Raw genomic sequence first — 14,116 nt, 5'->3', positions numbered from 1 at the left:
GAGCCGAGACGTTCTCCATGTCATGATTGTGGAGATTTAACTCTAGAACTGCGCTTCTGGCTGTAGTGGGCAGACCAGTCCTGGAGCTCCAGACAACTGCATCGCCATGTGGAGAGAGGGACGGTGTTAGACGTGGTACCCAGCCCGCCGGGCACACTGACCAGCCCGCCGGGCACACTGACCAGCCCGCCGGGCACACTGACCAGCCCGCCGGGCATTTTCATACAGTGTGGGAAACCTTAAACTCTTCTTTTTTAAAGGTAATAAACTAGTGACAGGGTCCCTTTAATATCATGCCCTGTTGAACGGTGGATCCCTTGCCTTGGTCTACGAACACAATCTGATCTCACCCAGTGGACTCACTACAAAGCGCAGACAGTGAAGCAGCAGCAATGTCCAATAAGTTTAATATAATATAATAATCCAGTAACGTACAAAACACATAGTAAAGGCACTTCAGGTGCAGATATGAGACATTCAGTCGGGTCCGGAACAACATGAGAAGTGATGATAAACTGCGTGGGAGAGTATGGAGGAGCATAAGTAGTCCTGAAGCCGCTACACAGTGGGCAACTGCCAAGAGGTAATGACATGTTGCGACTGGGCATAGCGGGAAAGGATGCCACGCGAGAAGCTGCCATTCAAGTGCGAGCGGGAGTCTTCATTATATCTCCAAACTACTTCCAGAGTCGGTAAAATCCCAGAGCGATCGCCAAACAAGTGAAGACAGAAGCTGCAGGAGATCAAAGAGGAGAAGATGATAAATGTGTAACACACAACAGGATACAGAGTTAGCGGAGAACCATCCTTATCTGTATCCAACGTGGCCGCAGTATATGCGATATATGTCCGCACACTGACAGATGGTGACGTATACACCCCATGACACGGCTGGACTGAACACATCACAGAGGTCATGGGGGGGTGCAGGCATCAAACTCAAAACCCCGAATAAAATTTTCATGTCAACTGAATGACCCCTTCCTTAGAGCCGTGACCCCGGAGTGCAGCAGAACGTGACAAGCTTTCCATGGATCAGGCTTGGTGCAAATCCATATTAGAAGGGAAAAATCCAACAATCTGAGCGACTTCCAACGAGGAGCAGTCATCGGTGCTGGACTAGCCGGGATTTTACTGCCAGGCACGTGGGTGTGAAGAGTATACCAAGAATGGTGTGACTGAGTCATGGAGAAACATTCAGCAAAAGGGGATGCTGAGGATGGAAACAACTAATTGCCGAAAGGGGTCAGAGGAGGATGTTACTGTTGGTGGGTCTCCACTAAGAACATTCATTGTATGCCAGCAGCATGGAGACCTCCGTCATGGGGTCACTGTCACCTCCTCCCTGGCCGACAACACCCGGCTTCCCTGAGATGCCTCCTGTACAGTGACGGATAAACGTTCCTATATTTTCAGTAATATCGTTCAAGGTGGACCAAGACCTGCAAGTATTCACAACTATAGAGACAGCAGAGCCGGCGTCCTCCTATTCTCATCCCCCACAATGGAGACCCGCGGGGCACACGGCCGCACCTCTTCCACCAGTTCTTACTTTAGTCAGTGATTTCTGCCAAATTCATTAGCTGAAGAATGCTGTAACTTCTCCAAAGACACACGAGTAGCATTGGGGAGCTGCGGAAATACAGACTAAGGTGCAGGTAGGTTACTCACCGGCCAAGAAGCGGATGGTGTCCAGCTTATGTGACTCCATAAGGGTCTTCAGAGAGGCAATATCAATGTCAATCTTCTTATTGATTTCTGCGATGGCGCCGTCAGTGCTTACATTCTATGGAGGAGAACTAGAATAATTAGTCTAAATTATGTGGTGACCACAATTCCCAGTATATCCGCCCCGCAGAAATAACACTGTGGGACACTACTAGTATATAATGCTCTAATAAGTGCCATAACACCGCTATACAGCGCCACTGCTGGCCATACAATGCAAATACACTCATTGTCACCAATCCTTTCCCTAGGAGTATGTATGTATGTATGTATGTATGTATGTATGTATGTATGTATGTATGTATGTATGTATGTATGCACACATATAGATATACACACACCCTGTCAGTAACCTCCCCTCCCTAGAAGTTGTCGGATGGAATATAACTTTCTGTGCGATTGTAAAGTTGATATAAATAAGGGATTACAATATCAGAGCAGAAGCATCATTTGGGGCTCTTGCACACCGGTGAGAGCGATATCAGGCCATGAATCACAGCCCGATCCCGATATCACTTCTCGCAATCCATGGGAAACCCCAGATGCAGAGCGGTTTCAAGTGAAAACAGCCTGGCATCCCTGCGGTGGCTTCCCTTCATCCCATTGCTTCCAATGAGGCGGCAGCAGCGATACCGATTGCTATTAACGGCTTCTATTTCCATAAGTTCTGCGCAACGCGAGGATTTAAAAATCGCCCGCGTAAATACGGTCTAACATTGAAGTATTTTCGGCTGTGGACACACGATGTGCGCAACTCAATATAACAAATGGGTTTTTGTATATACTCTTGAACCCGACATCGGATCTGGATGATCGCCATCGTCGCTGCTCTCTTTCCCATCTGTCTTATGTGTCAGAGTGAAACTGCTGTCATCAGTGAGGAGAACGGGCGCCGATGGCGAAGCTGCCAATTCTGGGGCTCTGGTGACTGCTCACAGCCCAACACTGGGCAGCTGGATTGACAGAGGTCTCACTACAGGGCGTCGGGCTCTCATGGAGGCTGGTTAGTAGCCGGGCTCTCCTCGTGTAACGGCCCATGGCCTGGTATCCGTAGAGAGGGGGTCAACCTTCCTCACTGACGGTTTACATGTGCGGTCAGCTTTGACTGTGGCAGCTAAAGAGTTAACTGCCGCGATCGAAGCCAACTCTGATTGTGGCAGTTACTAGTGGCCATCAGCAACAGATGGTAGCCGCCGAGTATTAAGCGGACTCCTAAACCCACTACATATAGCCTTCATGAACATGTGATGTAAACCCACCGTTGGCGGTCATGAAGGGGCTAAAGGGTGTTTTCAGGACTGAGAACTTTGCCTCCAGGTAGGTCATAAATATCATCTCACCCGCCGGACCCCCAGCAATCAGTGGTATGAAGAGGCCGCTCTTCACTGGTTACCAGGCACAGCGCCACAAACTGGCGGCAGATCAGTCCTATTTACTTCAAAGAGGCTGAGTTGTGTGTAGCCATGTGACTAATGCAAGGGACGTCACCTGCCTGAAGCGGCGCTGCAGCACCTACCTGCGCACCGCAGCCTTTTCTAACAGCTAATTGGCAGGGGTCCCAGGTGGCGGACCCCACTTACTGTGTACTGACGACCAATCCCGAGGACAGTTCCTAATCCTGGAAAACCCCCTTAAGGATCCTCCATCTTCACCTCAACGATGTTCCCCGAGGACATTCTATACAGGATTGGCAGCGGATTAGCCATGTGCGACTGATACCCAGCTCATGTACTCGCCTTCTTATGGAACTCCGTGCCGGCCTCCATCAGCTTCTTCTCTTGCTCTGTGAACTGAAGGAGAAGATTCACAGGAATGAGGAACATGGCGCTCCAAGTATCAGCAGGTCATTGTCCTATAACAAAAGGATCTTTCTCCTGTCCCCCAAGTGTCATCCGCAGAGCATCATTCGCCTGTCAGCTTGCCGGCTGATTGGGCATTGAGCCAGAGCCGAGAACCAATCACAGCAATCTATTGCTGGAGGCGGGGTTCTCAAACCTCACTTACAGCAACAGATCATCTGTCAGTGCAGGGGAAGCCCGGATCAGCGGCAGAGATCAGCGTCCGGGACCCGGACGGCAGCTGCTAGGCGAGTATTGCTTTTTTTCTTTTTTCCATCGAATGTGGCTAAGACTGATTTTCGGGGTAGGGCCTATATTGCAAGCCCTCCCCCCGAAAATCAGTGTGCGGTTACTGCTGTCAAAAACGTGGCACCAAGTTTTGCCACGTTTTCAGCAGTGCTGAAACCGCCCAATGAAATGAATGGGCAGCGACGCAGGGCTGAAAATGCCCAAAATAAAACATGCATCGCTGTCAAAGCGCAGGGCTGAAGACTCTGCATTTTCAGTCTGCCGTGAGCAGCCCCAATTGAAATGAATGGGTCCGTTGTACAGGGTTTAGCCCTGTGCTGAAAACGCAGCACTAAACGCTGTACAAAAACCCCCGTGTGCGGGAGGCCTTCGTCTCCGACATTGGTTGATGACGGAGCAGCACAGACAGCTACGCGATTCTGGTGGCACAAAATGCCATTAAACTCGTCAAAAAACCCTTATTGCTCTCCGTTTCACAGTTTATGAACGATGTGAATGGCCCCCAAAGCAGCCGCATACATCACGTACATGAGTGACATGAAATGCTTAACGCACAGACAAAATAGGGGGACGCCAACTGCAAAACCGAACATATGCAGCCCTATGCCACTGCACACTAGTCCCAAGCTGTCAATTGCATCTATGGGCCAGCAGGTGGCAGCAGACCCCTTCCACATTAGCTGCCAGGTTCTCACCATGTCCGTCAGGCGGCTTCTCTCCAGGTTGATGTCCAGCTTGGTGTCGGCGCGGATCTGATTAGTTTCGTTCTTTATGAGAGAAAGAAAAACATAAGAGTTGGCAGTGCAATCACTGCGGAGCTACAAGAGGAGTCATCCGGCGTCCAGGGAGCGTTCTTCATAGTGAAGTGCTCAGTGACTGAACTAATTAGTAAAACGGTCAAGTTATATCATCACTGATTGCGCCAACAGACCCCAGTGAGGACTGGAAACCCCTCCGTCTGTGATCCACCATGGAGACCGTCAGCATGCAGGCTATCAATTGAGCAACTTTGCAAGCACTTCACTTGAGCGAGTCCTGCATTAGGCCAGGCTCCCACGACCGTGTGAGGTGGTGTGTCGTGCGCAAGAGTTTTGTGTGCAGATGTGCACAATTGCGTGCTGCCGATCCCCACGCACTATGCTGACACGTATGCGCATGGGACACACGCCAAGATAGTGCAGGCTAGGGGTTTTGTGGCGTGAGTAATATGCGCACAGAAATGAAAAAAAGCCACCCAATAGAAATCACGGGGCTATTAGCGTCACGTGTGACGTGCTATGACAAGACACCCGTGTGAGAGCGGCTTCATGTTGGAAATCCACTGCAGTAGCCAGAAAAGTCATAAAACATTACATTTTCGCAACGGATTTACACAAACTTACACACTGCAGAATTCTTCCCGCCCTACAAGTTAGTATTTACGCCGCAGCGATACCTGTGGCAGCCGTTACGGCCCGGAACCCCGCAGATCAGTTAGCTTTGTGCATGCAGAAAACCAAACGTATTGGTAGGCAGTCATTGATCTCTGAGCGACGGCCTGCTTAACATGAATGGGGGTGGCCGGCCTGGAAGGATTCCCGACCCGCTCCGCCTCCATTCACTAGTGATGGTCGTTGCTGTGTAATAGGGCGGTAATGATTATCGCTGGGATGATGGTGGTGGTGGCCCCCCCCACCCCCCCACGAGGCAGTACGGGGCGTATTTAGCGCACTCCAGGGGTGTCCGTTACCTGCAGATGCTGCTTGACGTGACCGATCTCAATCTTCATTCTCTAGGAGGCAAAAAAAGAAAAAGACTCTGAATGACCCTCCAACACTCAGCCACCTGTAAGTATGTGCCCCCCTGTAGAGCTGCGCACGGTGGCAGAACAATACAACGTATATATGAGGGGTTTTCCCATCTGAAGTCGTATTTACACAGGCGAGTGCGAGATCACGCCCAAGAACTCGGTCCGATTCCAGCGGTTATACGTGTATCCGTGCGACGCCTTGTATTTTGCGGGAGGAGTTTAGCTTTTAGAAGAACCAATTTGGGGGCATTTAAAGGGGTTGTCTCGAGGAAGCACTGAATTTTTTTTTTTGCCCAGTCCCCCTTATTAAGCATACATTACTAAGCCCCCCTGTAAATGACTTTTCTAGCTGGTTTGTACTTACAGTTCCAGCGTTTCAGCAACTTATAAAAAGTTTCCCCAAGATGGCCGCCGGCTCTTTTCCCATCGCTTGCTGTAGCCCGACGTGCGCGCTCCCGAGACGCTACCAGCTGTGTCTCCCTGACAACCAGATGCCCCGCAGCCGCCGACCGGACCCCTGGATTGAACGCGGCCGACCATGGCACACAGTCACCCACCGCCAGGCAGCAGGTAACCGGCGCAGCCCCCCCCCCCCGGCACAGCGGCAGCCCCCCCCCCCCCGGCCCATCACTTACCTGGGCGGCAGGACGGCGGGACAGCTGGGCGGCTTCTCGGGACAGCTGTGCGGCTCTGCACCTTCCTCTAACAGAGGATGGTACAGAATGGCCGCGCCAGTGCGCTCCCGAGCAGTGACAGCTCATCTGCGCATGCGCAGAAGAGCTGTAGCGGGGAGCACACTGAAGCGGCTCATGCTGAAAGGAGAAGACCCATCTGCGCAAGCGTGTCTAAAAAAGCAAGCTGCCAGCGAATTTAGACGGAACCATGGAGACGGGGACGCTAGCAACGGAGCAGGTAAGTGAATAACTTCTGTATGGCTCATAATTAATGCACAATGTACATTACAAAGTGCATTAATATGGCCATACAGAAGTGTATACCCCCACTTGCTGCCGCGGGACAACCCCTTTAATGTATTGAGGATCTTCTGGTGTATTGGGTCCCCTTTATTCCACAGGCCATTATCACTATGACACCACATTTATAGGGGTTTATTACGTTTTAGTACTTCGCACAATGTAACCTTTTTTTTTTTGGTTTGGTAAAGAGACTTTGCCACATTCCAGGCGCAGAGCCTTTATTGTTCACAAACTGCAGTTATTACCATTTTTACGTATGACTATTAATTTTTATTCGTGCTTTGGGGAAGAGAGAGGATCAGAAAATGGAGAGTTTGGCAATTTTTTTTTTGTTAACAGAATTTTCAGTGCTTAATAATGTAATATTTGATAGTCCGGGTGGCGATGGATGCAGCGATACCAATTAGGTGTGGGACCTTTATGTTCTTTTCATCTTTTCAATATTTAAAGCCATGGGGGTGGGGGGGGAGGGGAGGGGGGTGGGCTAGAGAGAAAAAGTTCTTGAATTTTTTTCCCTGTATAACCGTTTAAATGCTGCGGACAGCAATGACTGCAGCATCTACAGGGTTAAACAGTGTAAAGCAGTGATTAGGTGAGCAAATCCTCATTATTTCCATTTATTACTTTAGCTGCCACCTTTGTACCCGCTCAAGCTCCAATACGTCTTTCTTGAGTACCGGTGCCCAAAGCTGTCCACAATACTCCATGTGTGGTCCAACCAGTGACTTGTAGAGAGGAAGAACAATGTTCTCGCCATGTGCCCCTAGACCTCTTCTGATGCACCCCATGAGCCTATGTGCCTTGGCAGCAGCTGCCTGACACTGGTTGCTCCAGTTAACTAAAATCCCCAAGTCGTTTTCCATGTCAGGGTTCCCCAGTGGTTTCCCATTAATATAGTTGATCGATGGGGATCCCAAACGGCGGAGCCCCACCAGTCAGCTGATTGCAGAGACCATGGCGTTTGTGTGAGCGCCACCACCACTTTCTCGGGAATCTGAAATAACAGTCATTGGTCACATGGTCAAGTGAATAGGAGTGAGCTGCAATATCAATCAGCTGATTGGGGGTGGGGGAAAGAGTCCTGAGCAGTGGACCCTCACTAATCTGACACAGACGACCTATCCAGAGGAGAGGCCAACACTTGTTTAGTCCAAGAAGGCTCAGTTAAAAGGGGTTATTCCACACCTTAAAGTTATCCTCTTCCTGCAGGATAACTATCTAATCTATGGGGTCTGACAGCTGGAACAGGGGTCCAGGTCCCCAAATGAATGAAATGGAGGTCAGGCATACTTACTATTGCTCCATTCACTTCCTGGGACTTTTGGAGATATCCAGGCCTTTGCCCCCACTGCTCAGGTAGTCACCCCCATCCTGTGGGCAGGCGATGACTCCGAGGTGTGGGACAACCACTTGGTGCTTTCCCCATGACAATTCTTCCTAGCACGTCGCTCTGCTGGGTTGTTACGCCTTGTTCACTTAGTGGATTTTGCTGCGGTTTTGACGTGGCATCCACAAAGCTGGAACCATGATAATGAATGGCGTTGATTAACAATCACAGAGGGTTGCTTCTGACCGGCGGGCAGGGCGGCCCTATTGTTGTGCTGCAGCTCTGAGATCCGGAGATCTGATCTATGCCCGCTAAGACCGATGCCGACAACTACTATTTATTAGCTGAGGAGACGTGTGTAATAAGTAACTGCCGCGCGTTTTCCGTACCTCATTCTCTGCCCGCAGGGTGGCAAATTCACTTTTCTCCAGAATCACCATGTCTTTGCGAATGGAGTCCAGGTGCGCCATGATCTGCTGGAGTGTGATTTCCTGTAGAGAACAAGCGCATGGGTCACAGGAAGCAACAGCCACACTTATAGCACAGTGGGGCCACGTACCGTGGCGGTCACCTTCAAATCCACAGTGTAAGGGCCGCTTGATTTTTCAAGTGAAATACCGGTTTCTGGCAAAATTACGCAACCACATCAAATTATAAACCTCAGCTGCCACTGTCCTCGGGCACGAAAGCTGCCCGGCCCGGCGTGCCCGCGGCCTTAAAGGGTTTGTACAGAAAGTTTAAAAGGGGTACTCCGGCTATTCTTTAACTGATTACCCATCCCCTAGATAGGTCATTAGTAGTGTGAGGGAAACCATAGTGTTCAGACACCATCGAGTTCCCCACTTAGTTTTATAGCATGAAGAGGACAATCACAAGTTTACGGGGCCTGAAGAAGAACGCTGCGATTGACCTTCACCCAGACAAGTGTGAAGACGGCTGATGAGATGGACCTTGTTTTAGCGATGTACTCCTGCTGTACATCATGCGTTTTACTATCTACTAAGCAGACTGATCAAAGGGTTCATTTGATCTTCCATACTTCCATTTAAGTATATAAGCCTTAACTAAGCTCAGGAATGCGTCGGCTGGATTCACACGGGACAGAATTGCTGGGAATTTCCATGTAGATTTTCTGCATGCATTTTTAAAACTGAGACTAAGCAGCAAAAATCTTGTTCACACGCTGCCAACAAGCCGCGCGGAAACTGACATGTGGTGAAGAACTCAAATCCACAACATGTCAATTTTGGCGCCGTTTCCACAGCGGACTCTAATCTCCCTATAGGGAAAGATTTTCACAGCGGAATACCGGCTGAAAAGCCGATTCAAAACCAGAGCCAAATGGCGCAGATTTTGAAGCAGCCTTTCTACTGCGGACATGCCACAAGATTCCCAGCCTTATAGATTACAATCCCAATTTACAAAACCCAGAAAGTTAGCAAACAGTGCGTGACTAGAGAAGAGTTTAGTCCAGAGACAGAAGTCACTTCCAAGTATTAGTAACCAATGATAGAGAGCTGTAACACGTTTCGGATATGTAGAACTCGGGTGTCTTCCAGCCTCATTTTCAATGTACTTGTCTAAAAGGACTAGAATGACTTTGGCTTGTTAACAAATAAACAGAATCATTCACGATGCACACAAATACATGATCGTCCGAGCAGCTCGTACTGAACCCCGATTTGGAACACAAGTATAAACCTGTAGCGCTCCACTGTGTTGACAGTAGCTGATGGACGGGGGTCCGCCTCTCGGGATCTCAAACAACTGATTGTCTGGACCGCTGTCAGCGTAGCGGGTTGGATGACATCAGTGGTCAGTACAGGAGGAGGGAGTGCCGGCTTTACTCCCATTGAAAACAATAGAAATGCCACGCTGCTATTCCACTTCCTTCTCTGAAAGCTGATGATGACGTCCGGCCCGCTGCACTGTCCGATCATCAGTTGAAAAAAGGCCAAAATACCCCTTTAAGGAAAAGCAGAAAAGTGCAAGAAAACAAAAAAAAATATACAAATCGACTTTTGAATGTCCCCATGGTGCAGCACAGGAAGTTACTGCCGCAGTCATGTGCCGTTAATGCTGCAGACAACAGCGGCAGCCAATCACAGGCGTCAGGGTTCGCACACCACTCATGCATACATAACTGCTGAGGCTAGCGATTGGCTGCAAGGGTCACATGAATGATAAAAGATACGTGACCGCAAATTAACCAGAGAATTAGCAAACCCCTTTAAAGTCCCATCCCGGTGCACGGAGGAGAATGCGGTGCCAATACCAGCCTTCCTGGGCCGTCTACTAAACCTACGTAACCCACGGGTCCTCTTGCCGGCTGCCACCTTGGAGGGGTTATCCAGAACTCTTTGGGTTTTTTCCTATTGTTCATCATCGCTCAGAATAGTCATCCACAGATGATCCCCGGGAGTCTCTTGCCCAGCATTCCAACCAATCAGCTGATTCCTGGCACTTCTGTCACCGCGCAGGAACAGATCGCACTGACCGCAGCGACTTGTGTTGGTATTGCAGGCGCAGTTCCATTGAATTCAATGCAACACCAATCTGCTACTGCGCTGTCCCTAGTGGCAGGAATCAGCTGATTGGGGGGGGGGGGGAAGACATCTGCCAATCACCTATTGAGGACTTATCCTGGGGACAGATCATCAAAATTAAGAAAAAACATCCCAGACTCTCCCTTTTGTGCGCAATGTTACCAGAACTTACACCACACAGGTCTCCAATTGGAGGCATCGGATTAGTCTTTGACTAGCGCTTCCTCCATACCGCCAGTAGGAGGCATTTTGGAAGTGATGGCGACCGTCATGATCACACTACAAGTTATTAGCCACTAGCCCCCACCAAACTCAGCTCTGCTACATCTCCAACAGCTCTCCAGCGGACGAGGGTTTTAAGCGTTCTTCTGTCTCGGTGTCACGTAACGGGCGCAGATCTTTCTCTGATGTCACTCCTGCCGAGTGCCAAGGATCGATAGCCGACACAAGATCAGCGAGCCGGGTGTCTGTGCAGAGGATGAGGGCATTGATTGAGGTTCTGGCAGTAAACAGTCAGTGTGATATTTAACCCCGATGCTGCTTAACTTCTTCACTGCTGCAGCCTCACGTCATGGCTTTCCCCTGGTTACACGGAGAGCCAAAAGGGATGATAAGCCTGGTGAGGATAAGTGCGGCTAATGATGAGGACTCCGCAGGGACTAAATATATACCGTATATTGTATAACTGCCTCCTGTAAGCATGACCATCCTCTTTAAGCAGCCACACAGTAATCAGCCCGGACGTCTCCTCTCCTACAGACACAGCAAATGTTATGCTGTGTGATGAATGGCTGACAGGCGCACAAATAAAATGACAGATCCCATTATGCCGCCATCATAAAATATCAGAATGTGCGAGGATTAATCATGGAGAGCCGACAAATACAAAAAGCTATTTTGTCACATAAATTTGATGCGACGTTCAGTTTGTCATTACGCAGCATCATCCAATAAAGCCGGATAGCGGGCAACGCCGACAGATATTGGAGACCGCAGAACATCACCCGCGCCTGTTCTGTGTGCCTTATAATACAAGCAGGATATCTCAGGACTAAACGGCACATGGAAGAAGAAAAAAAAAAAAAAACACCTTCTCAATACTATACTACGGCATTATTGTCCAGCATTAGAGCAGTTCAATTGTTGTACATAGGAGGCAGTATTATAGCAGTTATATTCTTGTACATAGGGGGCAGCATTATAGTAGTTATATTCTTGTACATAGGGGGCAGTATTATAGTAGTTATATTCTTGTACATAGGAGCAGTATTATAGTAGTTATATTCCTGTACATAGGGGGCAGTATTATAGTAGTTATATTCTTGTACATAGGAGGCAGTATTATAGTAGTTATATTCTTGTACATAGGGGGCAGTATTGTAGTAGTTATATTCTTGTAGATAGAGGGCAGTATTATAGTAGTTATATTCTTGTACATAGGGGGCAGTATTATAGTAGTTATATTCTTGTACATAGAGGGCAGTATTATAGTAGATATATTCTCGTACATAGGGGGCAGTATTATAGTAGATATATTCTCGTACATAGGGGGCAGTATTATAGTAGATATATTCTCGTACATAGGGGGCAGTATTATAGTAGATATATTCTCGTACATAGGGGGCAGTATTATAGTAGATATATTCTCGTACATAGGGGGCAGTATTATAGTAGATATATTCTCGTACATAGGGGGCAGTATTATAGTAGATATATTCTCGTACATAGGGGGCAGTATTATAGTAGATATATTCTCGTACATAGGGGGCAGTATTATAGTAGATATATTCTCGTACATAGGGGGCAGTATTATAGTAGATATATTCTCGTACATAGGGGGCAGTATTATAGTAGATATATTCTCGTACATAGGGGGCAGTATTATAGTAGATATATTCTCGTACATAGGGGGCAGTATTATAGTAGATATATTCTCGTACATAGGGGGCAGTATTATAGTAGTTATATTCTCGTACATAGGGGGCAGTATTATAGTAGTTATATTCTTGTACATAGGAAGCAGTATTATAGTAGTTATATTCTTGTACATAGAGGGCAGTATTATAGTAGTTATATTCTGGTACATAGGGGGCAGTATTATAGTAGTTATATTCTGGTACATAGGAAGCAGTATTATAGTAGTTATATTCTTGTACATAGGAAGCAGTATTATAGTAGTTATATTCTTGTACATAGGAAGCAGTATTATAGTAGTTATATTCTTGTACATAGAGGGCAGTATTATAGTAGTTATATTCTTGTACATAGAGGGCAGTATTATAGTAGTTATATTCTTGTACATAGAGGGCAGTATTATAGTAGTTATATTCTTGTACATAGAGGGCAGTATTATAGTAGTTATATTCTTGTACATAGAGGGCAGTATTATAGTAGTTATATTCTTGTACATAGGGGCAGTATTATAGTAGTTATATTCTTGTACATAGGAGCAGTATTATAGTAGTTATATTCTTGTACATAGGAGCAGTATTATAGTAGTTATATTCTTGTACATAGGAAGCAGTATTATAGTAGTTATATTCTTGTACATAGGAGAAGTATTATAGTAGTTATATTCTTGTACATAGGAAGCAGTATTATAGTAGTTATATTCTTGTACATAGGAGGCAGTATTATAGTAGTTATATTCTTGTACATAGGAGGCAGTATTATAGGAGTTATATTCTTGTACATAGGGGCAGTATTATAGGCGTTATATTCTTGTACATAGGGGGCAGTATTATAGGAGTTATATTCTTGTACATAGGGGGCAGTATTATAGGAGTTATATTCTTGTACATAGGGGGCAGTATTATAGGAGTTATATTCTTGTACATAGGGGCAGTATTATAGTAGCTATATTCTTGTACATAGGAGGCAGTATTATAGTAGTTATATTCTTGTACATAGGAGGCAGTATTATAGTAGTTATATTCCTGTACATAGGAGGCAGTATTATAGTAGTTATATTCTTGTACATCGGGGGCAGTATTGTAGTAGTTATATTCTTGTACATAGGGAGCAGTATTATAGTAGTTATATTTTTGTACATAGGGGGCGGTATTATAGTAGTTCTATTCTTGTACATAGGGGGCGGTATTATAGTAGTTATATTCTTGTACATAGGGGGTGGTATTATAGTAGTTATATTTTTGTACATACATTCTATAACACTGCCCACTTGCAATGAAAATGCAATCCTGTGTAGAAACAAGAGATGGGCAGCATTATATTGTGCCATGTGATCCACACAATATCGTTACCTGTTGGGCTCGGGTCACCATGTCCTTGTACACAGTGTCCAGGCTGGCATTGGTCAGTGATGCCAGCGCTGTTACTACGGTCTCAGACTGCTCTTTATTGAATCCTAAAAATAAAATATAAAGTAATGAGAAAACTATGAGAATAATCCATAATGATGAATGAGAAAAGAAGGGAACTACGTGGAGAGATCTGAAAGCTGCAGTATATACCCCCTTAAAAGGAGTATTCAAGTGAAATAACGTTCTCCCTATGTACGGTGGCGGTCTAAGCGCTGGGACCCTCATTTGCTCTACTTGGCTGACGATATGCGTGGCCACTATTCGTTGTAATGGGCTGATGGACTATGCTCAGCTATTTTCGGCACTGCCCCATTAAAAGGAATAAAGGAATGGAGTGGC

The 14,116-nt window shown here is 46.9% G+C and overlaps 1 protein-coding gene across 1 annotated transcript in view; it reads right to left on the bottom strand.

Annotated features, from left to right (window-relative positions):
* Positions 1–390: 390 nt before the first annotated feature.
* CCDC90B (coiled-coil domain containing 90B) overlaps positions 391–14,116 on the bottom strand; it is a 39,625-nt gene continuing 25,899 nt past the window's right edge. Inside the window, exons 3-9 of the mRNA XM_066588146.1 lie at positions 13,718–13,821; positions 8,298–8,399; positions 5,545–5,586; positions 4,511–4,582; positions 3,465–3,518; positions 1,672–1,786; positions 391–733 (exon numbers count right to left, since the gene is read on the bottom strand). Coding sequence (XP_066444243.1) covers positions 678–733; positions 1,672–1,786; positions 3,465–3,518; positions 4,511–4,582; positions 5,545–5,586; positions 8,298–8,399; positions 13,718–13,821 — 545 coding nt within the window. The 3' untranslated portion in view covers positions 391–677. The remainder of the gene's footprint in view (positions 734–1,671; positions 1,787–3,464; positions 3,519–4,510; positions 4,583–5,544; positions 5,587–8,297; positions 8,400–13,717; positions 13,822–14,116) is intronic.

The sequence above is a fragment of the Eleutherodactylus coqui genome, chromosome 1 (assembly GCF_035609145.1).
Source record: "Eleutherodactylus coqui strain aEleCoq1 chromosome 1, aEleCoq1.hap1, whole genome shotgun sequence".
Lineage (NCBI taxonomy): Eukaryota > Metazoa > Chordata > Amphibia > Anura > Eleutherodactylidae > Eleutherodactylus > Eleutherodactylus coqui.
Note: the sequence above shows the minus strand (reverse complement) of the source record. Positions and strands in the feature narration are given on the sequence as shown.